General features: G+C 48.0%; 3 protein-coding genes across 14 annotated transcripts in view; 2 read left to right on the top strand and 1 right to left on the bottom strand.

The window, feature by feature from the left end:
- Positions 1 to 8,313, top strand: part of ATG4B (autophagy related 4B cysteine peptidase) — a 21,243-nt gene extending 12,930 nt beyond the window's left edge. For 6 of the 8 annotated variants that reach the window (XM_080349480.1, XM_080349481.1, XM_080349486.1 and 3 more), the window contains 6 exons: positions 966 to 1,162; positions 2,177 to 2,255; positions 2,967 to 3,112; positions 4,225 to 4,281; positions 4,575 to 4,668; positions 6,711 to 8,313. In XM_080349480.1, the coding sequence (XP_080205606.1) occupies positions 966 to 1,162; positions 2,177 to 2,255; positions 2,967 to 3,112; positions 4,225 to 4,281; positions 4,575 to 4,668; positions 6,711 to 6,784 (647 nt within the window). In that variant the 3' untranslated portion in view covers positions 6,785 to 8,313. Of the gene's footprint in view, positions 1 to 965; positions 1,163 to 2,148; positions 2,256 to 2,966; positions 3,113 to 4,224; positions 4,282 to 4,574; positions 4,669 to 6,710 lie in introns of those variants that run through there. The other 2 variants (XM_080349483.1, XM_080349484.1) reach the window with 2 other exon arrangements.
- DTYMK (deoxythymidylate kinase) lies at positions 7,514 to 16,627 on the bottom strand (the record flags this gene model as incomplete). Of its 4 annotated transcripts, none has more annotated exons than XM_080349489.1 (7): positions 7,514 to 7,594; positions 8,943 to 9,298; positions 10,054 to 10,450; positions 12,701 to 12,898; positions 13,737 to 13,827; positions 14,629 to 14,737; positions 16,498 to 16,627. In XM_080349489.1, the coding sequence occupies 5 exons, from the start codon at positions 16,625 to 16,627 to the stop codon at positions 10,340 to 10,342; spliced, it is 639 nt and encodes a 212-aa protein (XP_080205615.1). In that variant the 3' UTR covers positions 7,514 to 7,594; positions 8,943 to 9,298; positions 10,054 to 10,339. The 4 variants fall into 4 exon arrangements, with proteins under 4 accessions (XP_080205615.1, XP_080205614.1, XP_080205613.1 ...); XM_080349488.1 differs by having other exon boundaries at positions 9,715 to 10,450; XM_080349487.1 differs by having other exon boundaries at positions 8,943 to 10,450.
- Positions 16,628 to 16,828: 201 nt separating this feature from the next.
- Positions 16,829 to 26,364, top strand: ING5 (inhibitor of growth family member 5). 2 transcript variants are annotated; one of them, XM_080349348.1, is made up of 8 exons: positions 16,829 to 16,957; positions 17,463 to 17,534; positions 19,137 to 19,303; positions 20,783 to 20,894; positions 21,711 to 21,804; positions 22,739 to 22,874; positions 23,027 to 23,088; positions 23,933 to 26,364. In XM_080349348.1, the coding sequence occupies exons 1-8, from the start codon at positions 16,921 to 16,923 to the stop codon at positions 23,973 to 23,975; spliced, it is 723 nt and encodes a 240-aa protein (XP_080205474.1). In that variant the 5' UTR covers positions 16,829 to 16,920; the 3' UTR covers positions 23,976 to 26,364. The 2 variants fall into 2 exon arrangements, with proteins under 2 accessions (XP_080205474.1, XP_080205475.1); XM_080349349.1 differs by lacking the exon at positions 16,829 to 16,957 and adding an exon at positions 17,161 to 17,351.
- Positions 26,365 to 26,483: the final 119 nt, after the last annotated feature.

Here is a 26,483-nt window from a genome sequence, read left to right on the forward strand (position 1 = left end):
TACATGGTGTCCTACCTGCTAGCGTGTCCTGCAATTCAGCTTAGGCCAGGAATTAATTAAACGAGCCTCTGGCATTTTATCTAATTGCCTTGGCTTCACGATTAAAGTGCTGTGGGTTTCTTTGGGGTTTGGGTTTTTGGTTCACACACCCAGCAAATAATGAAATTGGCCAGTGAGACAGGTAGGCTTGGAGTTGTTTCTGTAGCAGAATTTACATAATCTGGTTGCATTACAGCCTGGCTGAGTGTTTGTCAAGCCTGTACGATGAGGATGTAGAATGAGAACAACACTTGCGTCATGAATATGCCCTGAGGAGTTTTACTGCCCCATATCTTACAGGCAAAGCTCATGCTGACATTGCAGAGTTAATGATCATCCAGCTTTAGGTCTCTGAAGTAGCTTCTGAATGATCCCTGATAGAATTTATGAAGGCTGCAGTAAACTACAGGCAAATTACAACTACTGTAGACAGGCACCATGTTTGTATCTCGTTACAGCGCTAATTACAGGCGAATATTTCCTCTGTTAAGCCATAGCGCTTTCCTCATGCCGTTCAACTGCCTTCACATCCTCCGGGAACTCCTGCAGTTGAACACTCCAGATTTTTCCCTCTGAATTCAGGACTCTTGCCTGACCTCCTAATCAACCCTTCAGCCTTGTTGGCACAGCAACACTCACCTGCTGGAAGAATTTGCATTTTAACTGCCCGCCAGATGGTGGCTGTGAGTACAACACGCTTCGGCCTAAGCGTGGTGTAAGCTCCACGAAATGCTGAGCTCTACCAGAAACTCTGCAGGGAGGACACACAGCACATGATCCCAGCGCTAAACCTCGTTAAGCTTTTCTTCTAAGTGCTTTAGGCTTGTAGCAAATAGCAATTGTTGACCAGAGCTCAAACGGAAAGACTTGAGGTCTAGAAACAGAGGTTATTTCTGACGCTTTCTGCTCCTATTCCCTTTCTGTAGGGCGGTTGTGCCAGTCCAACGCGCCGTGTGCTGGAGCTGCAGCGTGCCCGGCTGTGGAGTCAGACGGACTCTACAACGGGTGCCCAGAGGAAGCGGGGGTTAGAGATAGGCGCTCACTCTGGAAACCGTTGGTGCTGCTGATTCCTCTCCGCCTCGGGCTCACAGAGATCAATGAAGCCTATATTGAAACACTCAAGGTAGGGGACCCGGAGCTGAATTGTTGGGTGTTCTGATGCTTAAGGAGCCTGTTGTGAATTAAGTCATTTCTGGAATTCGGTTTTGGGGCAAAAAATACTCAAAATTGTCCTATTTTCAAAAGAAAAATGTGTTCAGAGACGGTCCTGGTCAGAGATCTGGGTATGCGGTCCTTCAGGCTTTAGTCAGGCTTTTGCGGGGGCGGGGGGGGGGGAGGGTGGTTTTTGGCGTTTGGCTTTTTTTGAGGATCTCGTTTCACAACTTAACCTCAGTCCCTCGTTGTGTTCAGATGTACCAACCTGCTGCAGCATTTGTTCAGCACAACTGTGCTGTGCTTGGTGGCAACCTGAGCATTAATGACTCCGGTGTCACAGACCCCCCGTGGCTCTGATGCTGGAGCTTGTGCTGCAGGCTGAGGCCAGAACGGGGCTGATGGTTGCAGAGAGGAGCATCGGGAGGCTGCAGAATTCAGGGTGTGCTGAGTATATGCAGGAGACAGGGTGCATGTTGTCCTATTCTAATGCTGGCAAGTTCCAAGCTGCTAAGAGAGCCCGTAAGTCACATGAGGTTACTTTCCCTTAACCCAGCAGCTGGCGCCTGGGTACTACAGCTGGAAAAGGAACTTAAAACTGTTTCCTGAATAATGGTTCCCCCTCGAGCACACTGTTGCAGCCTGGTGACAACGCCAGGGTGTCTTGACGCCGACTTGCCCAGCCTGGGTCCTGCAGTAGTGCTGCTCCTGCAGTAGTGCTGCTCCTTCCATTTGGTCCACCCATCTGTTCCTGTCAGCACTTCAAGGTGTTTTTGAGCTGTTTCCATGTTTCTCGAGGGCCCTGTGTTGCGACCTCCAGCCTTCCTGGCAGAGTTCTCAACAGAAACGGCTGTTTCTGCTGCTAGAGTTGCTGATTTTCAGTGTCCCCGTCTTTCTTTCCCGCTGCATTTTTGGATGTTTGCCTCTGTTGCCACTTGCTGTCTCACTGTCTGTCAGCTGTGTGTTTTCTGTATTGCTTTTCCAGCACTGCTTCATGATGCCCCAGTCCCTGGGAGTGATCGGAGGGAAACCAAACAGTGCTCACTACTTCATTGGCTATGTAGGTGAGTGCCCAGAGTACCGCACAGACTTCCCGAGCATCTCCCCCCAGCTCAAAAGCCGCTTGTGGAGCAGTGCTGCTCTCCTGCTCACTCTGTGCTGCATGCTGCAGGGCTCCTGCTGGAAGCGCGGAAGGCTGCTGGGGACTGAATATCTTTGCGAGTGATGTAGCTTTGAACAGTGGCTGTTGGACGGGCTGTAAACTTCCACTGCGTAACACTAAATCCTGTGTGTAAAGAGGTGTGCGCAGAGGCTGCTTCATAGGTTCAGAGCTGACCTTTCTTCGGGGGCTTGGCTGGATTTAACTGCCCTTTAGTTGTCCCCTCCCTGGAGCCCTACAAATGGTTGTGCTTTTGCTCTCCTCCTTCCCTCTGATTTTCTCTCTGCCTGAGACCTCAGGCTGATTGTGCTTTGGATTTCTGGGGCTGACTTGAGCTTCTGCAGGACCCTGGAACGCAGGTGCGGGACCAGGATCCGCATGGCGCCTGTGCCTTGAGCCCAGGGTGTCGCCATGGAGCGTGCAGCTGCCGCTTCGCCTGGGCGAGAAGCATTTGGGAAGTGGCTGAAAGCAAGTTGTCCCTAGAACATGGGTTCCTCTGTGGGGTTAGGAGAGCTGGCTCCGTCATCACCCTTCTTGTATCTCGCCGTTTACTTCTCAGAGGATGAGTTTTTTTAGAACATTTCTCCTTTTCACGTCTCCTTGTCCGTCTGTGCAGGTGAGGAGCTCATTTACCTGGACCCCCACACCACGCAGCCCGCGGTGGAGCACAACGACAGCGGCTGTCTCCCCGACGAAAGCTTCCACTGCCAGCACCCGCCCTGCAGAATGAGCATTGCCGAGCTCGACCCCTCCATCGCAGTGGTGCGTTCCTGCTGCTCCATCACCCAGACAAGCACTCTTGGGGTCCCTCTGTGCCATAGCTGTCCCTTTGGGTCCCTTTTGGGTGCTGTGCAGGGACACTCTGCTCTGGGCAAGTGCTGCCGCGGTTTCGGTGACGTTGGCACAGAAGTTCTTTGTGCATGGAGCAGTTTGGTGCAGGGAAGTCCCTCTTGCGTGGCAAATAAATGCCATTCTGCGTGGGGCAGTGTCCTCTCGGGTTTAGTTTGGGCATTGTTCTGCCTTTTGCTGGGCAGGGCTGGATCCATTCCTGGATTCGTACTCTGACAACAGCGTGAGCCACGTGTTACTCATCACACCCCACACTACTTTCTGTGAAGAGACTTTAGACCTGCACAGTATTGCCATGAACCATATGTTGACCTAAAGAAAATGGGAAGAGCAACAGTAATTCCAAAGTGTCAGAAAATATTTATCATTCAGACTTCTTTTCACAAGGGCCAAAAGATGTGCCGTATTCAAATACGAAGCCTCTTGTCATCAACAACTGTGACCACTCTAGAATGAACCAGTTCATTGCATGCTGAAGCACCGTTGTTGGTCAAGAATCCAGTTTCTGGCACAGCGCTATTTATAGTTACTTTTGCTTTCTGACAGACTGCAAATAATAAGATGTAGATGTTAACACCTCGTGGATACATTTAACTTTCCATTTAGGTATAGCTTTATTCACCAAGACTGTAGCAGCAAACAATCATTGAAGCTTAAAGAACATTTTAAAAGTAAGAACCAAGGCCTCATATTTGTTCTGAAACTGTTTTCTTTTCAGGGAATACTGTTTAATTTTATTGTCTTGATTTGCCTGCTGTTTCCATTTGGGTTGTTTCTGCCCAGTTTCCCTCCCGCAGCAGAGCAGACGATTACATTGGTGATTCCAGCGCATGGATAGTCTGGTCACATCAAGTGTACGGGCAGCGTTCTGAGTAATGAGGCAGCGTAAGCCAGAGTTTAAAAGTGAGGCAGTTGGGTGTTGTAACTTCTCACAGTCCTGGTCATGTTGCCTGGGGCTAATACAAGGCCTTAAGGCTAAAATGCCTCATCTACAATATATAAATCCTTTTTTTTGTTTTTTTCAGGGCTTTTTCTGCAACACAGAGGAGGACTTTAATGATTGGTGCCAGCAAATCAAAAAGGTGTGTGTTTCTATCACCAGGAAAGGAATAAAGGGAATTGTCTCGTTCCCAAGCCTCTGCACAGAGACCATGTTCTCTGCAGTGCTATCCATTTTAAAGCATACAAAAATCGTTTATGAAACTACCAAGAAGAGCATAGCTCTGAAATTCCACTGATTATATAAGACAGAGATTTGAGAAACATTTATTTTCAGCTGCAGTAAGGTCCAAACAGCTCGTTTTTACCCTTTACAGATGGAGAGCACGGTGAGTACGGAGTTGTTGGTTCTCATGGTTCTGCTCTTGCTCCACAGCTGTCCCTGGTGAGAGCAGCGCTGCCCATGTTCGAACTGGTTGAACGCCAACCGTCTCACTTCTCCAACCCTGACGTCCTGAATCTCACCCCAGGTGAGGCCACGCAGAGGTTGAGCTGGTCCCTTTGGTTTTCCACCAATGGTGTGGAATTGCACAGAGACTTCTAGTGTTTCCCTGTTCTGTCTGCAGTTTGATCTGGAGCTCTTGGGTCAACTGATTTAGTTTTTTGGCTTTCAGCAAATGGTTCGCAAATGTTGCAGGATGATCTTTAGGATGAGTCTGTAAATGGTGATGGTGACCAAAGGGAAGAAAAAAACAAGTTATTGAGCTATCACAGCAATGTGAATCTACGATTTGTAAAGGGATGTGTGGAGGAATCAAAAAGGCCCATTAAAAAGGCCAAAAACTGCATTTCTAGGTAATTAAAATGGTCAAAGACAGAGCTGGTCAAACGTAGCTCCAGCGTAAGGCATCACTTCCCTGTGCCTGTGCAAAAAGGAACAAGAGCTGGGCAGTATCTTGGCTGTCAGGCTCTGCTTATCACCTTAATGAGATGTGCACAAGCATTGCAGGAGATAAGGAGCCACTGACAGCTCCTGTCACCGGGCGTTGGGCTGTGTCCTGCATCCCGCGCCCTCCGCTTCCTTGTGCTCTCCTTAGTGTGAACTTTCAAAGCCTTCCTTACCTCACCATTCCTTTCTGTAAGAACACTTGATTCCCTCACAATAGCAGAAAAGCATTACAAAAAACCCCCAAACAACACAGCTTAATCCCTGGATCTGTATTGTGCTGTTAGCATGACGTCCCTATTAGTCTCCTTTCTTTTACTCATTTCTTCAATTCCAACTTGAATGTGGATAAATGCACTAGTTTTGCTGAAGTTCATATTAATGAATATACTTGCTTCTAAGTGTTCTCAGCACTGTGAAGTTAAAAGCAATTTAAACATTCTGCATAATAGGGGCTCTAAAGTTTCGTTCTAGTGGATGTGTTAGCATTGAACCTAAATTTGTGTGGAATGTTATTAACAGCTTTCCAGACAAAATCACCTGAAGTGAAGGGGCCGCTCCACTGAGGACACTGCCCTGCCAGTGCCCATGGGCGCTGCATTTTTGTCAAGAAAAGTGACATTAGGCATTTGCATGTGCTACTGGAGGATTAAAACTTGTCACAAAACGTTTGGGGGGGCTGCAGCCTTGCATTTCTGTGTCCCCAGCCATGAGTTGTTGCTGTTTTGCCAAGGCAGGTGTATGTTTTCATGAAGCCTGAGTTAATGGAGGTTTCTCCTTTACTTCCAGCCAGCACTGGGCCTTTGTGGCCAGGAAGGCCAATGGTACCTGGGGTGGGTTAGAAGGGGGTGGTCAGTAGGTCAGAGAGGTTCTCCTGCCCCTCTGCTCTGCCCTGGGGAGACCACACCTGGAATCTTGTGTCCAGTTGTGGCCCCTCAGTTCCAGCAGGACAGGGAACTGCTGGAGAGAGTCCAGCGCAGCCACCAAGATGCTGAAGGGAGTGGAGCATCTCCCGTGTGAGGAAAGGCTGAGGGAGCTGGGGCTCTGGAGCTGGACAAGAGGAGACTGAGGGGGGACTCATTCATGGGGATCAAGATGGAAAGGGAGAGTGTCAGGAGGATGGAGCCAGGCTCTTCTCAGTGACAACCAGTGACAGGACAAGGGGTAATGGGTTCAAACTGGAACACAAGAGGTTCCACTTAAATTTGAGAAGAAACTTGTTCCCAGTGAGGGTGGCAGAGCCTGGCCCAGGCTGCCCAGGGAGGTTGTGGAGTCTCCTTCTCTGCAGACATTCCAACCCACCTGGACACCTTCCTGTGTAACCTCATCTGGGTGTTCCTGCTCCATGGGGGGATTGCACTGGATGAGCTTTCCAGGTCCCTTCCAATCCCTGACATTGTGTGATCTGTGCAACACGTCGTACCTTCTGCGCATCTTGTAATTCTGCCCAGCCTATTTTCCGTGCTCCTCACATGTGCTGTTTCTCATCCTTTCTCAGAGCCTTCACTCAGGTGCGTCACAGAGTCTCTTGGAGCCTATGGGCCCCTGACAGCCGGTTCTGCCGCCCAACTGCTGCTGAGCAGTCGGTGTGTCCCACGGAGGTAACACTTTCCTTTTCCCTTGCAGACTCCTCCGATGCCGACAGATTGGAAAGGTTCTTTGACTCAGAAGATGAGGACTTCGAAATCCTGTCCCTTTGAAAACAAATAGGAAACAACTGACTCTGCAAATTTGTGTTACGTGTGGGGAGAAGGGGGGGAGGGAAGCTCCTTCGAGAGCCTGGGGCTGCCGGTTTTCATAGGCGCTTGCTGCCATCCCCGCCTCTCGTCCATCCTGGCATTCTGTGCAGCCTCTGAGCGGAGCGCGCATTGTCTGCGTTGGGATGAAGAACCAAGCGGGTGTTACAGCCTTACTGGCTGGAGTCGGAATTTCTCGGCAGAAAACAGTTGCTGGGAGTGGATGCATTGGTGCTCAGGAGTTCCAAGCCTATCGTTATATCAGCAGGTCAGTCGGCCTTCCGGGGGAGGCACAGAAATCATTAGAGCGCTAAATCCTTACACGGGGATGTCCCCTCTGAAGCTTCACTAGAGCCACCCGTCATTTAGCAGGTGAAACGTGCAGTTAATTCCTTGAGCAGCTTCTCTCCTCACCGGCCAGCTTGGACTGCAGCTCACGGTGCAAATGAACAGATGTGTCCTGATAGGACGGCTGGGAAGCCTCTGGAGTCTACAGTACAACTCCCGGTGATGCTCTGCAGTACCTGGTGCTTCTGCGCAGGTGTAGAACCCTTCTGCTTGCATCCTGACCTGCAAGTGGCTGGTAATTCAATAAGAGAAAGGCTGCTGGGGAGGAACATCTCAGTCTCTGCTTAAATAACAGTGGAAAGAATGGAAGGAGAATAGAAAACGTGTGCGCTCTTTCTCACCGAGTTGTGCTTCTAGAGTGGATTAGTCTCTACAGCGAGTATCTTCAGGAAAGCTGCTCCGAGCTGACAACTGGATTCCATAACCCTGGGGAAAAAAAGTCCACAGCTGGGAGAGGCGAAAGAGGACAACTGAGATCCGCCAGCCTTGTGCGTGCACCCGCGTGCTGGCATGGCGTCTGCCGAATTCACCCTCTCAGTACCAAAAGCGTGAGCTAGAAAATTTGAGGTGTCCTGGGTGGGTTGTTTAGTGGTTACTCCCTTTCCAAAGCTGGAGGTGCAGCAGTGGCTTCCCAGCACCGTTTGCCTTCTGCCAGACAGAATGTCTTGAGAAGGTCTGATTATACTGGAAATTTTAGCTACTTTAAGCTGATAGCTCTGCCCGGGGCTTCTCTGCACAGAACCCAGAGAAAGGTGAACTGGGGACCTGTGTCTGAACACAAACTGCAACGGGAGCAGTTTCCTTAGCGCATGCTGCAGGTTGCAAACCTGTGGGCAAGGCTTTGTTCTGTACCTTTAGGATTGGAACCTGTCAGTTGACACTTTTGTGCCCAATGGTGGTGACAGCTGGCTAGAAATGGCCCATTTCCCCCGTGACTGACCTACTGATGCTCTAACTGTCCCTGTGCTATCCAAAAAGCAGAGGTTTGAACCGGGAACCACGATGCTTCTGTCACTAAATTATTATTTGCTGCTTTCTGCCTGCTCCTCCTCTTCTCTCTGGTAGTTTGGGGAAGAGGCAGCAGAGGAAGTGGGGCTGTGCTCCATTCATCTGCTTTCAATTTGTATCTGAATAAACAGATCTAAAATCTTCGCCTGTCCTCGTGTTCTCGCAGACGAACGGAGGGTGGTGGCGGGTGGTACCCGGGAACACCATCAGCAATGGCAGTTTTTACCCTTTTAGCGCAATACGAAGGCAGATGGGAGCAAAAGTTAAGTAATGTGCAATAGTGACTTTGTCTCCCTTTTGGTGTATCCCAGAGGACAAGAGGCCGCTTGAGACGGCTGAGTTGAAGGCCCTGCCCCAGAGGTGAGCACCTGCAGACAAGCTGGCAGAAAAGGGAAAAAAACACTTGCACAGCAATTCTGCTCCTTGAATTTTAAGCTACACAGCACTTCTCTGCTTCTGCAACAGCCCAAGCCCTTCCAGGACAGGACATGCTTTTTTGACAACTCTCTGCCACATCTGCTTTTGAGGTGGAGGGGAAAGAGCCAGGCAAAGGCTGAAAAGTTTTGGCATTGGTAGGTAGAAAATGAAACTTATTTCCTTTAAGACGGTAGGCCTGCTGTTTAGCTATTTACCCAACAGCTTTCTGTTATATCTGCCTCCAGCCAGCCTTCCAAACCCCAGCTCAGCAGCAGCAAACAGTACAGAACTCGGCATAGTCAATTCAATGACCACTTCTCATGTTTTGCTGTGGAATGGTAGATCGCACCTCTTGAATCAGGAGGCTGCACCCTCTGTTGCTGTTGGTCAGTCCTTTCTGTTGAGGGATAATCACTCGGGACACTTCTCCTTCATGATTTGTACACAAGAAGAGTTACCTCGTATTTCATCTTCGTGCTTTTGTGGCTAAGGACAGCTCATCTAGACAAGATTTGACCTGCGCGTTAACACAACCCCAATAACAGAGCTAAGCTCAGCTTTCTTAAATATTTACCGGGTATTTCTGGCTTGTTAAGAGCCTAAAGCTAATATGAATTAAATGACTTCTGCAGGCCATGATCTTCCACTGTTGCTGGAAGTTCGGGGTCACCTTCACAGGAGTTTCTGCTCCCAGCTGCTGTGTGCCTGTAGAGTGAAGGCAACAGATGATGCATTAACAATTTTGATTTAAACATTTCCCTTCCTCTCCCTCATAGTGGATCAGTTCAATCAGCCTCTAAGCATTAGAGCAGGATTTAGTCTCTGTATTGGCCATCAACCTGGTCCGTGCTGCTGGAGGGTTAATAGCCCAACAGGTAGAGATATGAATTCTGCTGCTCATCCCTGTATTAGTGCAAATGATTCAATTTAACATCCTAGTTTACTGTAGTTTTACTGTTAGGAACTCGTAGCTGATCTGGTTGGGCAGCGCTGTTTAAATTCCACTTGGTTCTGCGTATGGGAGTTACAAGCGTGACTCAACCAGTTGAAATGTATGTGCTGCTCACCCTTCAAACTGGCCTTGCTATCAATCAGCTACGACAACCATTTCAGCCCCTCACCTGCTCACAGCAGCTCAGTTTCTGTCTCATCCTCACTGAGCAGCTGGGGAGCAGACTTCTTGTTCCCTTCATCCCACAGCTCTAGCAAACCGCTCGCCCTGGATTTAGTGCCTGAACCACAGCAGTTTCACCTCCCACATATCCTTCTAGGACGTAAGTGATCGTACTGAGAAAAAACAAAAGAGGGGAGGGGAAATGCCCTGTGCAAAATGTTAAAAATAGTAATTTATTAGCAAGCCTTCTACAAACTGGTTTCAGCACAGGGGATGCATTTGACTAGTGAGGCAGTTCCCCAGAACGGGGAATTCTGTTGCTGCTGCACCCTGGGCTCCCGCACACCTGCGCGACAGGACTGGGGCTGGAACAACAGCTCCTCCTTGGCGTAGGGAGGGTTTGAATGAGGAATTTGTTACGTGCTTGTCGCATTTTCACTTATAAAATACAGCAAGAATTACACAGGCCAGAGGGGAAGAGCAGATAAAACCACGAGGATATCCGCACTATGGTGGTCCAGAATACATGGGGTCTACGTGGCAGTTCCTGGCGGGTGATGTCGTTATCCAAGCGGGGAAGATCCAAAGGGTGAGTTTTGCCTTCAGTCGAAAAGAGTAACTCGCATAAAGTTTTATTTCCAGAGTTCTCCCAAAGGTTTATTCTGAACCTCACGCATGGTTTCCTCTGCGATGGACTTGATTTCTCTGTGCAAGTCTTCGATGGCCTTTGAAGCATCCATGGTCTGTTAGCAAGAGAAAAACACAGAAACATGTTCCTCAATTAACACCATCAAATGAGAAAAACCACAGAAACGTGTTCCTCAATTAACACCATCAAATGAGAAAACCTCGCCTGGCTGTTTTATGTGCTTCCCCCGTTACTCACTGCTGTGACAATTCACGAGCCATGAAAGGAGCTAATGACACCTCCTGTGTGCTATTTCTGGAGTGGAGTTGGAAAAAACTGGTTTATTTAGGAATAGACATTAATGCAGTAGATGTGGGGCTGGATGAAAGGACATGGAAGAAGCTGCTGCTGTGTGTTGTTTGCTGACAGTCTTTGGGGACTGTTCTCCATCCTGTACTGCAGTCCCCAGAAATATCTGGTATTGATCCTTCAGTGGTTCTTCAGAATGAACTCCACCCATGCTTGTAGGAACCACTGAAAATTCATCATGTGATGGTCCAATTTCAGATTTGTCAGGGTTTTTAAACACTGCCAGAGGTCGGTGAAGGTGGTTGTGCTGTACAATGCTGCTTTTCCTCAGCGTGATGGTTACAGAACAGCAGCATCGCTGCTGGGTGGCCAAGTGTGAAGAAGGATTTGATATCACAGAACCACAGAAACATTTGGTTGGAAGAGACCCTCAGGATCATCAAATCAAATGGTTCCCCACCCCTGGCACTGCCCCATGTCCCTGAGAACCTCATGTCCGTCTGTCCAACCCTCCAGGGATGGTGACTCCAGCACTGCCCTGGGCAGCCTGTTCCAATGCCCCACAGCCCTTTGGGGAACAAATTGTTCCCAAGATCCAACCTCAACCTCCCCTGGCGCAACTTGAGGCCGTTTCCTCTGCTCCTGGCGCTTGTTCCTGGGGAGCAGAGTCCGACCCCCCTGGCTCCAAGCTCCTTTCAGGCAGTTCAGAGATCAGAAGGTCTCCCCTCAGCTCCTGTTCTCTAGCTGAACCCCCCAGGTCCCTCAGCCGCTCCCATCACACTTGTGCTCCAGCCCCTCACCAGCTCCGTTCCCTTCTCTCCACTCACTCCAGCACCTCAAGGCCTTTCTATGCTCGTTTCAGGGACACCCCTTCATCATCTGTTCTCACATGTATCTGTACTTCGGGGTATTTTAAACAGATGTGTTGCTTTATGTGAAAACACCTTTCAAGGAATGGATAGAAAACAGAAGAGATAACAGATGACAGATAATAAGAGAGATGTGTTTTGCTGCTGGAATCTCTGGAAAAATCAGTTTACGGACTATACATTGCCTCATATGACTGCACATTTATTTTTGTTAAATTAATTCCTTTTGTTTTTCTTGTGTTAGGGTGCATGTTTCCTATCAATCTATTTTTTCCATTACTTGTGAGGTAGGAAAGGCAATTTCCTACCATAGCTTTTACTGGAATAAAAGTCCTAGTCTGGTGATTGTTGTACTTTTAGGTCCTTCATGTTCTGGCAGTACACAAAAACTCCTTCGTGTTACAGATTCCTGTTTACCTGTGAAGGATTAATTTTACCTTGCGCAGTCTGATCATATGGTAAATCTGTGTGCACCTCCAGCTTATGGTGAGTAGGAATTTATCCATAATCCGTGTCCTCCTATGTCTGCATGACAGCTTCAGGACAAACAGAAGATGCTGCACATTTTTCACGATGGAGGGTGATGGAGATGGTAAAAAGGATGCCCACACTAGAAAACCTCAGCCTGGGTGATTATTAATATACAGAGGATAAACAGAGAATGTTTCATCTTCTGGGATAAAGCAGCGCTCTGCAAACAGCTCCAAGGGATGAGTGAGAAGGAAAAGCATGGAACAAAAAAAGATGATGTATCTGGAGAGACTTGTGGAAACAGTAAGGCAGCAAACGCTGAGGTAGAGCGGCCCCGTGAGAAGGAAGGGGATAATGGCTAAGGGAGGGCCACAAAAACCTGCAGCAATTCCAGGCTCCTCGGCAGATGCTGCGAGACCCGAAGCAAACGGAGGCGGGGAAGAGCACGGATGTGTCCTGCTGCTGCCCACCCAGGCTTGTCAGTTTAAGAAAGAGAATGATTTCCTGAAAGTTCTTTTCAAAAATCATCTCCCCACCCCAACATGGCCCTATAGGGTGTCCTAGGACAGCGCAGTGTCCTCTCTGCCACAGGTCCCCGTGCCCTTGGCTGACACCCAGTGTGTCCCCCTGACCAGGAGCACAGGGCACAATTTGGGAGCTGCCACAAGACACCCCCACCCTGCTCCGTGACAGGCCTGTTAGCGTTCTTCCCTCACCTTCCAGTTTAACGTCTTGTCCTTCATCAGATGGTAGTAGGACTGCAGGACTTTCTCTTGGAAGGAGCTGTTCTCGTAACGTTCATTTCCAAAGTTCCCTCGTTCCGCTGCTTCTTCCAGGCTCAGCTGAAGAAACAGGATCAGATCCGGCTTTGGGAGTCCAACGTCGGGCTGTTTGCACCAGTCCAGGCAGAAGTTCTGTCCCAAAAAAAGACAAGCAAGTTTGAGGTGAAAGGAATGTGAAAGAAGGAATTTAGCTGGAGAGGAGTCAACAAGACAAAGAGAAGTGCCCGTGTGGACTTCAGGAGAGCAGATTTCTGTTTATTAGTGACCTCAGAGCTGGATGTCCTGGGAAACCCACGTGGAAAACAAAGAGGACCTGGAGAGCTGGGTGATGTTCCAGGGCAGCTCCTCGGAGCACAGGAACAAACACGGGACTCTGGAGGATGTCAGAGCTGCGCACCCGAAGGGCAGCACACAGAGCTGACTGCTCCCAAGAGCAGACACAAGAGGCACAAGCGGGAACGTGAGAAATTCAGGCTAAATGAAGAAAATAATTTTTACTGTGAAGGTGAAAAAAACACTGAAAGAAGAGCCCAGAAAGGTGGATTTGCAGCCCTGAAGCTGCTCAGACCTTGGCTGGATGCGGTGCTGAGCAGCCAGCCTGCATTAGAGCTACTCTGGAGCAGAAGCTTGGGCTTCGTGACCTCCACAGGTCCCTTCTAATGTACATGGTTCTGTTATTCTTTACAAATGTATGTGCCAGCAGCCAGAGCAAGCGTGGAGAATCTCAAGTCAACTCGCATCATCATTCTCTAGAGTCAAACAGGCTTCCCAACAACCAGGAGTCTGCCCAGATTCACAAAACGTCACTGAATTAGTTTCTCTGCCCTTTCAGGGGAAGGTCTGGACTCTGGCAAACAAACCACGTCAATACCTGAGCTGGAACTTCCATCTCTCCATTTCATTTCCCCAGAACACTGGCCAGCCCTCCAACTGGAGCCGCCTCCCCAAAAACAGCGAGGGGCTCACTCACCTCCTTGGCACTCGTGAAGGCCACTCCAGAAAAGGCGTATCTGTCAACCACAAGCGTAATCCCTTGATGCAGTTTCTCTTTCATCAACGGTCTGAAACCCATGGGGGAGAAAAAAATATATAAAGTTACACTCCTTTATAGCGATACAAATGAAAGGAGTTCATCTAAAGGACTCACCAGGGCAGTGTTAATCTAAGTCATCGTTAACAGTGATCATTAGCAGTGTCAGGGTTATCTGTGCTGCTGATGGTGGATAATAGCTATTTGTATTGTCTTCTAACAGACAAATAACCTTCCCTTCCTCTTTCTACTTCAAGCAGCGCAGCAGATTTGTGATACACCCTGTCAGAGAAAAGTGTCCTTTATTCACAATGACACTTGTTCTCGCAGCTTTCCCAGTCTCCTCGGCACTGCCACTACGGCAGAGTCGGCAACGCTTCTTTTTAAAAATGAAAACATTTTGCAATGGAGCTTTCCAGGTAAAAGTAATGGCCGGCGCCGATTTCCCTGGCTCCACAAGCAAAGACTCGGGAGCCAAAAGCCAAGGCAGCCACTTCCAGCATCGTTTGGACATGATTCCTTAACCTGTCCTTGCAGACGCCCATGCCGAGCAGGTCTCTCCATTCAGCAAAGAAAGTAAATTCACAGACTGGGCTGGTACACTCTCAGCCCCCCAGTTCTTGAACCCAGCAGGGGCTCAGAAATATCCCACCTAATGATTTCAAAACACCAGTGTGATGTGATCTAAGGTTAAATCCAAAGCCACTTCCAGCTATGTTCCCCTTACTAAACAGGGTCATACTCTCATACCTCCTGTACCCACTGCGAGCTAAAACCGCGGGGAGGATCAGCGCCGCGCGTTTTGTTTTTACAACTGAGCAAAGGTGTTTACACGTGTTCCCAGCGGTTGGCGGAGAAGAGCAGGTGAACGGTGTGATCCTCCAAGTTCTTCTCCTTCAGCAGGTAGGAGCTGATCAGCTGCCCGATCTCCGTGGTTCGCTCTGGAAGATATAGGGGGACAAGGAGCAGACGCTGCCCTGAGCCGCTCTCACCAATGGGGCGTCTGTCTGTCACGGATGGGAGGTCACTCTGTCTGCAATGGGGGTTTGTTTGTCTGTCACATGTAGAACTTAGTCTGTCCAGAGTGGGGAGAGAGCCTGTGGGAAATGAGTCTGTCTGATGGTGGGGAAGGTCTGTCTGTCACAGGTGGGAGGGAGTTGGTCTGTCTGAGGACAGGGGTCCATCTGTCACAGGTTGGAGGGCTCCAGGGCTGGATGTACTGATAAGAACAAAAGTATTGTAACAAGACCAGACCTAATGTAACAAAACTAGACCTAAAGCAACAGAATATTTGTAGAGAAACAAGAGCTGCAGAGATTGGAACAGAGGCAAAGCAGAATGTTCCTGGTTTGCAAGCTCGGAAAGAGGGACGTTCCACTAGGTGAAGAAAGAGCTATGTGACTTTTGCTGTGCAGTAACACAGAACAACACACACGCCCAAGAAACCAGGTCAAGGAGCCAGCACGTGTCACCCAAGAGGCACCAGAGCGCGAAGGGACCCCATGTGAAGAGACTCAAATATCAAAACAGGACTTTCAACAAAGGGCGTGGTTATGGAAATAATCTGTGTTTAATGCATGAACTAAGCGGTTGAAATGAATGAAAGTGCAATTGGTATCTGTAATAAATACTGAGAAATGTGAATCACGTGTGCACTTGATTAGAGGGAAGATCCCCACTGCGTCCAACGTGCTGGATAAAAGCTCCGGCTTTTTAGCACTTTCAAAGCAGCGTCATGGAGTCTTTTTGCTGGTGAAACAGAGAAATAAACTTAACAGCAGAGTCAATTACACTGTTAAGCGTCATTCTTTATTTTATCAGCGTTTATCAGATGTTAGCTATAGCTGTTTAGTGTCTTACTTACAATACATCTGTTAATAATTAAACTAAGCACTCTGCTTCTAAACAATGTGTCACTTAATCTTCTGTCTCCCTCTTGGCATGCAGAAGGATCTAAAACTTGAAAAATATCCCCTCGTTTTGCAGGTGGTCAGAAAGCATTGACCATGTCGATTGGTTAATGATGGGTATGTCTTTTGTAACTTAATCACAGCATACGTTAATTTGGCAGCATCTCTTCACTGTCCGTACCTAAATCAACTTGTAAAGCAGCCTCGCAAAACCTGGAGCGAGAAACTTGTGCTGGTGGGAGTGGATAAACCGATGAACGCTGAAAGCAATTGCCTTAACCACAGTTTAAAAGCATACATTTGTGTCAATAAATTTTAAACTGTTGTGCAGGTGAACTTTGTGTTCCCAAAGTGAAGGTAATTTTCTTGTGGCTGGTAAACACTAAAGCATAAACAGATAAACAGTTTAACTTTTTAAATAAGCACTACCAGCTTAAACCAGGTTGTTATAAGGCTTGCAACACATTTAATTTGGCCTCAAAGCGCGTCCATCGAGCTTTACTATGTGACTGCCCACAGCAGCCCAGACTGTTTAGGGGCCCAAGTCACAAAAAGTTAAGCGAGGGGCAAAAAAAGAGCAACACGAAAACATAAGTTTTGTAGAGACGAGCGAGTGGGTTGCGAGGGAAAGGGCGCAGGGCAGGGGCGCAGACAACGCGGGTTTATGGGACGGCAGCTTCTCCTCAGCGATACCACAAGGCCCTCAGACGCGGCCCCGCACGGCCCGGCCCGGCCCGGCCGTTCCTCCCTGTCCCCCCGCGCCAGCCCCCGCGGGCAGCGGCACCCCGTACCCGGGAAGCGGAGGAGGTCGGCGCGGTGCCCCTGTGCCCGCAGTGCCTCCACCAGCCGCCGGCTCTGGGTGCTCTTCCCGGTCCGGTCCACCCCCTCCAGCACGATCAGCGCTCCCCGCCGGCCCGCCATTCCGCGCGCTGCGCCCACCCTGCCCCTTCCGCCGCCGCCCGGCCAATCCCAGCTAGCTCCCAGGGCCGCTCTAGGCAGCCGACGGACATGGAGGCGCTGAGGTTACTCCGTAAGGCGGGAAGCGAGGCTCCGCCCTCCGACGGGCACGCCCCCTCATGAATATTCAGCGGGAGCGTCCCCAGCGACCAATAGGCGCTGGGCGCGCTGTGAATATGGGATGAGGCCGGAGCCGCGGCGCTTGTAATGCGGGCCCGGCAGGCGGCGGGAAGCGGCGGCGGGAAGCGGGGCGCAAGATGGCGACCGCCATGTACCTGGAGCACTACCTGGACAGTGAGTGCGGGGCCGGGGCGGAGGGGCGGCGGGTGGCTGGGGGCGGGGGGGTAAACGGCGGACACGGCGGCGGCCGCGGCGGGGGCGGCGGCGGGAATTAGAGCTGCGCCACGGGCTGGCCGGGGGGGCGGTGCCGCGCTGCGTCATCAGCCGCCGCCGCGCTGCGTCATCGCTGTGCGCCGGGCGCGGAAGCCATGGCGGTGGGCACGGTGACACCGGCCCGGCCGCAGTGGCCCCTCCGGGCGGTCCCCGCGGTGACACCGGCCGGGTGGCGCCGGCCCCCGCCCCCGGGAGCACCATGCGCGGGGCTCCGCGCTTCCTGCCCCGCTGTGCGCGGTCACCGCGGGGCCCGAGCGTGTCCGTCCGTTGTCCCGGTGCCAGCGGGCGCTTTACGGTACGTTGAGCCAAACGCGCAGTCACTGCGGTTTCCCCGTGCGAGGAGCCGGGGCTGCGGGGGTGTCGGGGGGAGGACGAGCGGTGGAGCTGATGGATCTTTCCGTTCCAGGTATCGAGAACCTGCCGTGTGAGCTGCAGAGGAACTTCCAGCTGATGCGGGAGCTGGATCAGAGGACAGAAGGTGCGTTTGTTGGCCCGGGACAGGGTGACCGTGAGAACGAGCCCAGTTGAGCAGACGGAGTGGAGAGAAGCTGCTAAATTAATGCACACTGTGATTAAGTTACAAAACACGTACCCGTCATTAATCATTTGACACGAGATAAATGCTTTCTGACCACCTGCAAAACGAGGGGATGTTTCTCAAGTTTTAGATCCTTCTGCACGACAAAAGGGAGACAGAAGGTTAAGTGACACATTGTTTAGAAGCAGAGTGGTTACTTTATGTTTAACTAATAATTAATAGATGTATTGTAAGTGAGAAACTAAACAATTATAGCTAACATCATCAATTATTTCTTAGTATAAATGTATGTCAAAATTTTCAAAAATTGTAATGCATATGTAATAATTATGTGAATATAAGCAACGCAAGAGCATCCAGTGTTTGGAGCACTAATGGAGGATGATCCCCAGTGCTGATAAAATAAAGAATGCTGCTTAACAGTATAATTGACTCTGCTGTTAAGCTTATTTCTTTGTTTCAAGATACAAGGTACTGTTTATTTTAGAGCTGCCCAAGCCTGGATGCTGGAATAAAGTCAAACACACCAGATAGAAAAGTACCAGATGTTATTTACAAAACCATATCTTCCTCAGGAGACCCCTGAAGAACCAGTTGGTTGCACATTTGCATATTGGTTACATAATCATTTTAGCGTCTAATGAGTGACGTTCAGCTCAGGGACACTTTGTCCAACAGTCTCGAGATGTGTTAAAGCAAGACAGTGAATTGTGCAGCTCCAAAATGTCTAAAGCTGCAAGGTCAGCGGTGCCTGTAGCTCCTGATGAGGTGTTTGCAAGTGCCTCTTTGTCATGTGAGCAGACTGACCCAAAGCTGACAGGATTTACATACCTTTAGGTTAGCAATTGCTGACAGGATTTATTCATTTAGATGATAATGACGACATGTTGAGGGGTTGCTATTGTGAGTCTGACCAGACCCTCCACCTGAAGGATAAGGAGACATCTCCCCTGTACCGCTCTTCCCTTTCTTGACCTGAGCGCTCCGCAGCATTTCTTAATTTTCCAAGAGGACTCCAGCTCACAGAATTAGATTTCTTCCCAGCAGTTTTGTGTTAGTTTGTCGCCGTGTGATCACTGCACCCAATGGCCTCTTGGACAGCCTCACTTGCGCATATTTGCACACCTACTGAGCTGTAATTGCTGTGACTTGCAAGACCAAATCTTTTTCTTTTTTGAGGCTTATCTTGGTATCTGGTTGCACGTTAAAGACTTTCAATTTGAAGCATTAGAATGGTAAACAGCTGCACAGCAAATGTAACATTCTGCCTATGGGCAGAGGCTGAAGTTTGTGAACAAACTGTTTGTGGTCTGAACTTTGAGCTCCTCCTCTGAATTTAACTGTGAAACGCTTAAGAAATCAGAATCACACAAATGTTAAAGAGCGAATACGTTTGTTTCAATTTTTTTAAAGAAACGTAGATAGATGAAGGGATATGGGGAAGCCAGAAAAACTGTCAGGGAGGGTCTTGTAAGTACTGTGGAGAGGTAGAAGGAGAAAACGGTGCCTTTGGATGATGACTTTCTCACGTGTGCTTTTCAGATAAGAAAGCAGAAATTGACAGTCTCGCCGCAGAATACATTGAATCGGTGAAGAACATGTTGCCTGAGGAGCGAGTGGAACACCTGAAGAAAATCCAGAGCGCCTACAGCAAATGCAAGGAGTACAGCGATGATAAAGTGCAGCTGGCCATGCAGACCTACGAGATGGTGAGGATCACGGCCAGCGGGGCTTCTGTTAAAAAGGGGTTTGCTCTGGAATATCTGGCTGAAACAAAGTAGGGAGTTTGCAAGCTTATTGTTCTTACTGTTGCCCTCTCCAGGAAGCCTCCTCTTGTTTTCTGGGTTCTGTGTCAAGTAGGCTTAAATGACACAAGAGGGGAATTTTTCACGATGAGAACAATCAGGCATTGTAATAATCTCCCCAGGGAAGTGGTGGATTCCCCAATGTTGGTCGCGTTTAAGATTCAGATGGATAAGGCACTGGGCCAGCTCGTCTAAGCTGAGATTATGCCAGGAAAGGTTGGACCAGATGATCCTTGTGGGCCCTTCCAACCCGGAATTAAGTGATTCTATGATTTTGTGATCCTGCTTGGAGATATCTTGATCGCTCTGATATGTAATAATGTCAGCAAATTTACCCCACTCCCTCCTCCCCAGCGGCTCCCCGGTCACCCGGTGATTTATTTAGGGCTGCTCTTACCTGTAAGCAACATTTTTGAAGTAGAATTCTATATTGTGGAAGAGTTAAAGGAAATCTCTTCAATTTCCTTGGTTTCCAAGTGTCAGAGTGGCCCTGTCAGCTCCACCATTCTGGTTGTATGTTGGACACCAAACTTCCCTCAATAGACCTGGTGGGAGAATATCATTACTTTAAGATGCAGCTTTCCACTTTTCTTCTGCCCCTACTCCTTATGTCCATTTAGCTGTCCCTTGAACAACTTTTCTTTCTTTCTATTTTATCCATTTAACTGTACTTGGCGTGTTTCCTCCAGCTTCTAGAGATGCTTATTGCTATCAAATACTGCAGGAAGGGAAATTACTTCACAGGGATGGAGAAGCGTTCTAGATAACGGCTAATTTGAGGACCAGGTGCTGCAGAAACACAATCTGGGGGTGGCTTGAAATACCCTTGTTACTTCTCTCCTGAAAACTACGTTATTGTAGCCAGGATGGTACAAGGAACTTGCTGAGCGTGGATTTTTCTCAATATTGGAGTCAGCAGGAGCCTGTATTTATTACCAAATTTCTTTTAAGAGGATCCCAGTGAAAAGCCGGGAAAAACAGGCTGATCTCAACACTTTTTCATGGGCATTTTGAAAATTGCAAGGAGAAAAAAGTTATTTTTAATACTTCTCATCATCTTGTTTCATTCTGCGACCCGTGAGTCCGAGTTGCTTTGACTCTCCTTTGTGCCACCTCCTCCCCTTTTCCTTTGTCTGTAGAGGAACTGGATCCTTTTGTTTTGCCTGTTTTCCTCTGGCTTTTTCTGTTTTTCCTCTGTGCTGATTCCCTTTGCATCTCCCATTTCCCTTTGGTCCATAGTTTGCTCCCCCTTTCATGCCTTGCTCTGAAGTTGCATATTCCCGTTCGTGCCGATAAGGGCCAAGTCACCAGACCTTCCTGTTCTCATTTGAGGACTTTAATGTATTGTTTCCCAGTTGAGTTTGCGGTCTGCTCTTTGCACAGGTGGACAAGCACATCCGCCGGCTGGACGCCGACCTGGCGCGCTTCGAAGCGGATCTGAAAGATAAACTGGAAGGCAGCGACTTTGAAAACTCTGGATCTCGAAGCCTGAAAAGTGCGTAACTTTGAGGCGCTTGACAACCCTTCTGTGCGTATCGAACCAGAAAGGCCAAAATTTTCTGGAGGGAGAAAAGTTACACTATAGTGTCTTCTCTACTTGTTTTTAGTACTCTTCAAATATTTACAGCGGGCAGTAGATGAGGAGAATTGTAGCTGGTGTTCTTACAGCTCTGGAGTGTAACAGTTTTAGCTTCAGGCTTGAACTGTTACTGAGTCAGTTCTAAGCTCTTTTTGAGGAGAAGACTTCTTTTTTCGTCCTTTTGCCAGAATTTGATTGCTAATCAAACTAAAAAACAGCGGGAAGAGTTAGGAGTTAAAGGCACGGTACCATTAATTGTAATGTGTAGTGGAAATCTCGTGTGACAACAGTGAAATCCGAGCGTGGCGAACGCCAGCGCAGCTTTATGCCTTTGAACTGTGAGATAAGGGGTAAGGTCATGGATTAAAATAAGTTACGTTAGTTATTGAGTAGCCAATTGACTGGCTGAGCGTTTATAAGTGTACTGAGGTTTTAAAAGGAAATATTACAGCATGTCTAATCAAATACGACGCTATTTATATCGTGTGAAATGATACGCGCTCGTATTGTGCTGCAGTGATTTAATTGCCAAAATTGTGAACGCAAGAGTTTCTTGCTCTACTACTTGCCCGCTTGTGGCACAGAAATGCATTTCAGAATCAGCGTTTTGTATTCGCTTATGTATGAAATAAGGTTTTCAAAATGATAAACGCATCGAAGGCAAAACGTTTGGAGATGTTTCTGGTTTTCAAATTGGTTGAAATGATGGATTTTTTTTTTTCCCCTTTACAGAGGGACGGAGTCAGAAGGATAAAAGAAGCTCCCGCGGCAGAGGCAGGCGAGCGTCTGAGGAAGATACACCCAAGAAAAAGAAACTCAAAGGAGGGTAAGACAGACGCAGCCGCAGCTGCGGGGACTCGGCCTTGACACTTCATGAATTTTCCACAAGCTCATGTTACCCTATTTATGACTCAGGTCTGGCCGGTGAGCGGCCGTGGGAGTGTTGTGGTCTCACTCCCGTTTCATTAGCATCCTGCTTTGTTAATTAACTCCTTGCTCAGCACGAGGAAACTCAGCGTGCCTGGAATGCCCTCGGGCTTGGAAGGACAAGATCAGCCTCACTGCTCTTGGCAAGCTGGGGGAAAATAGCTTTGATTTTTGTCATGGGGCTATTTTTAACAGTTGCTTGTGGTCTTGATTGTAAAAAGTAACACTTATCCATCAAGAGAAAAACAGATGTCGTGTTGTTATCTAGAACTTTTGGAGAATTCTCGGGGTTGTTTTTAGGCAATCGTGTCTTTAGATAGGCTTGAATAATCTAATTTGGTTTTGTGAAGCAAGGAGCAAAGCATGTCTCCTCTGTAATACGATGTGTACTAAAGGGACACTGTCAATTCTGATGTTTGCAGGACGGGCAGAAAACTAAACTCAGTACATTCCTGTCAGAGCAGGCAGGTTCACTTGTACTGGATAACGAGATAATAATGTATATTAAAACAGATTAGGAGGTGGGGGATATTCTTCTGTGAAGAAGGAGAAGTGATCTGTAGGTTAATTTTGTTATTGTAGCCCTGGTGTCTGCAAATGATTCTCTTAATCCTTTATAGTCAAGCTCATGGTTTGGGTTTGATCCAACCTATCTTATTGTTTTAATTATTGGCTAATACGTGATAATGTGGTCTAAACTCTAATATAGAGTCATAGTGTTTTAGGGAAGATCTTGTTAAAGCCGCTTTTCCCGGGTGGGAGTTAGGTCTTGGGGACACGGTGTTGCCTGCGGGTGCCGAGTGTTTTGTCCTCAACCTTTTCCTCGTCCACAGGTCTGAGTTTGCTGACACCATCCTGTCGGTGCATCCCTCGGATGTCCTGGACATGCCGGTGGACCCCAACGAACCCACCTACTGCTTGTGTCACCAGGTGTCCTACGGAGAGATGATCGGCTGTGACAACCCAGACGTAAGCACTGGAGATGATTTTTTTCCAGGTGTTTGCTTCATCACAGCGCTGTGAAATCCTAGCGGGGGGGTTCACTCGATTAGATCGTACAAAGTGAACGTTTGTGAAACGCTGAGCATCTCCTCTGAGGGTTTTTCCTTTCTGTTTTGCAGTGCCCCATCGAGTGGTTCCACTTTGCCTGTGTGGACCTCACCACCAAGCCAAAAGGGAAGTGGTGAGTATCACAAAATATGGCTTTCTGATTTTTATCCAGCTAAATTATCCCTCAAAAATCGCAAAACCCCATTGTGACCCTTCCTGACAGAGAAGCTTTGCTCTTGTCCTCAGGGGGTTTGTATCCTCTACGGTTTGGGATTGCGTCTGTGCAAAGGTAGAAGGTACAAGATATTTTTCCTAATATCTCCTTCCACGAGAGCCTTTAGATTCTAGTGGGAGCAAAACAAGGACCTGGGCGTATGCAAAATTGTGTGATAAACAGCAGGTTTCAATGTGAGGCTTGTGTGCATGTGTATGTGATCCAGCTCAGGTCTGATGTGTTACCACATTTTGCCGCTTCTGGAAGCAGAGTTTGAAGCCTGCTCTAGGTTCTATTTATGTGCTCATCTTGGAAAGAACTGTAGGCTTGTTCTGTATTTAGTTTCTATTTAATGGGCTTCTCTTGTCTAATTAACAAGGTGCCCATCAGAAGCAGGCTTAAGTCAGGGTTAGAGGAAGGAATAAGTCAGAGGAACGTGTTTATTTTCATTTGCCCATTGAGGAAGCTTGTGTGGCAAACTTGGAGGGGTTACTTGGAGTAACTTTCTTTTTACTTGGAGCAACTCGTAGGAGAAGGAAATCAAGTGAATCACAAGCCCTCCCAGTGGTGTCACTTCTACCCACCCGAGCTGCTGCGGTTCCCTTTGTCCATTTGTTCCAGCAATGTCCTGGAAATTGGTGCATTTACTTGAATGGGCTGCTTTTAGACCACCCTCCCACCCGCTCGTTCCCAAATAATAAAAAGGTTTTGGGCTATGTGTCGTTAACTTCAGGAACTAATCACTGCCTCTCTTTCCATGTAGGTTTTGTCCTCGTTGTGTTCAGGAAAGAAAGAAAAAGAAGTAAGGAGTAGAGGGGAATGTGTCCTCCGAGGCAAGAAGAATTTAATATATTCCTGCACTCATGTTGCAATATTATCTTTGATTATTTGTTTGTTTTTCTTTCTAACCTACCCTTCTTTTTCTGGTATGATATTTAATTATCCACTGGCCAGTTGTTATTCCCGTCCTGTCATAAGAAAATGACTTGGGGAGAGAGTCCGAAATCCCTTTGCCACGGGGGCTTTATTTGTGTCGCGCTTGCCCAGCACTGAAATCGCCGTTACTATGAAGTGCCTGTGGTCTCCACTAGTTCATCGGAGTCTGTGAAACCACGTTGCAGGAGAAGGAAATACCCATGTCTTCATGGAAATTGCTTAATGTGGAGCTTGGTGTGGTAGGGAAGAAGGGGTTTTCTCCAGAGCAGCCTACACAGAAGACGTTGGCTCCATATTTAGGTGTGAGGTTGATTTGTTGTGCCGTTTTTTAGCACAGAAAGGAACGGGAAAGCTGGTGACCTGTTCCCAGTGTCCGTTTCCTCGAAGCCAAGCACTGACAGGGCAGCGATGGGATAGAGCTGTGATCGCATCTTTTCTTTTTGGGGAATTTCTTCTGTCTACCTCTGCACTGCCTTTATTTTACTTGATCTTGTGCCCCCTACACACAAACCTGAACAGAAGCAAACTGTTTGACTTTACACCCGCTTCTAGAAAAGGTTGGTCTCTTTGGGGAGAAAACCTTTACATAGCAAAGGAGTTGTCCTGCAGCATTTATTCGTAACAGTTGAGAGCGTGTTACCTTTCCTGGCTGTTTCCATTTCTCTGAAGATCCTTTAAGTCCCTTACTGTGAAGATGAAACCTACAGTATTCTTAGAAGGTCGGATTTATTCATAAAATAAGATGAAGGCCTGTTTTTTTTCTTATTTGCCTGCGTGGCACTTGGGAGAAAAGTTTTTAAGAGAAGAACTTGAGGATGTGTGGGGGGTTGAACAGGAATGTTTGCAAACTACCCCTTGTCTCTTCTGTTTTTTAGAATGGGGGTCCATTTGCATCTTGTTGATCTCTTTAAGCTGCCTTTCAGGTTCTGAATGTGAATCTTTGCTGTCACCACAGGGGAAGGAAGAGAAGGAAATCAGGAGTAGGAAAACACAAGTTTTTCTGTTTTTTCCTTCTTATGAGTTATAGAGGAGGCAGAAATTGATGGAAGACTAGAGATCACTCTTGTCTTCATGTATATCCCCTCTATTATGGGGCTTATCCCCCTACTGTAAAAGATGTTGCAGGGATAGGTGGTTTTTCTGGTGGAAAGGGAAAATAAAACAGCCCCAATGCAACTACCCATGCAGCAGCATGGCCCAGGGTCTGTGAATTTGGCCTTTTGGGTAAAGAAGGAAAACAAAAAAACCACTTCTAGTCAGATTCTGGCACCTGTTTCCAAAAGAAAAAAAGACATTTTTCCCTGACATTTCACTGACCTCTCACTTGTGTTTTGTGACTGAAGAAAGTAGAAGGTGGTTCTCGCCAATTTTCCTTCCCTGCTCCGCTCTGTCGGGCTTTGCAGATGCTGCAAGTCAGGACTGACAGAAGAAACCTCTCGATACTGAGACAGCTTCCCTGTGGACATTGTGATTTATTGCATCTGCTGTGGGAAAAACCCAAGTTTCTAGGGTCCTTCCATTTAAAGTGCGATGCTACGTGTTGTATATGAATTTCTGTAGGTGTCTCTGCAGGACAATGCGCATTTGTCGCTGTTGCCATTGCGATGGCACAGGGAAAGCACACAGACAAATAATGCATCCTGGAGACTAGAGTTGATGCCATTTGGGTTTTATTTTCAGAAAGGTGCTTCACTAGGAAGTAGCGTGAGGTACAACATCCTCTTCTTTAAGACTTTATGGTGTCAGCATCTGACATCTCGTACCAGCAATAAACCGTCCCACTGGGAACGCACCAGCACGGGGCTCTGAGAGGCTCCTTGGCCGCTCATGCCTGGCTTTAGAGATATTTCCTTTTTTAAAACCCTTATTGACAGAAATACCATTGGGCCTTCATTTTTGCCTATGAAAGGATTTAAATCTTTCTCCTGAATTTTGAATGTACAGTGTTAGCTATGCTTTTCTGGAGAAGGGTGAATGAGACTGTGATACATAAAGGAATGTTCTGCTAAAGACTGTCAAAACCCCCAAATCCCCACGGGGTTCAGCTTTATCCCAGCTCATCCAAACTGGAGGTGAAATGCCTTTAACTCAATCGTTCTATTTTTTTAAAGGAATTAGATCCGTGTTCCCTTTGTAAATGGAAAATAAATCTTTTTATTAAAAGGAATGTAAAGTTAAGAAAAAAAAAAGTATATCTGTATTTTTGAATCATGTGATAATGGATATATTGTTATAAATAAAGTATTTTTGGGAACTTCAGATGTGCGAGTGCGTGTTGCGGGCGGGCCTCCACGGGGCTGGGGGGCGCTGCTACACTGTGGGGCTGCGCGCATGCGCCTTGTGCGCGCTCAGGGCAGCGGCGCTGCCCTGGGCCTGGC

The sequence above is a fragment of the Nesoenas mayeri genome, assembly GCF_963082525.1.
Source record: "Nesoenas mayeri genome assembly, chromosome: 9".
Taxonomy (NCBI): domain Eukaryota; kingdom Metazoa; phylum Chordata; class Aves; order Columbiformes; family Columbidae; genus Nesoenas; species Nesoenas mayeri.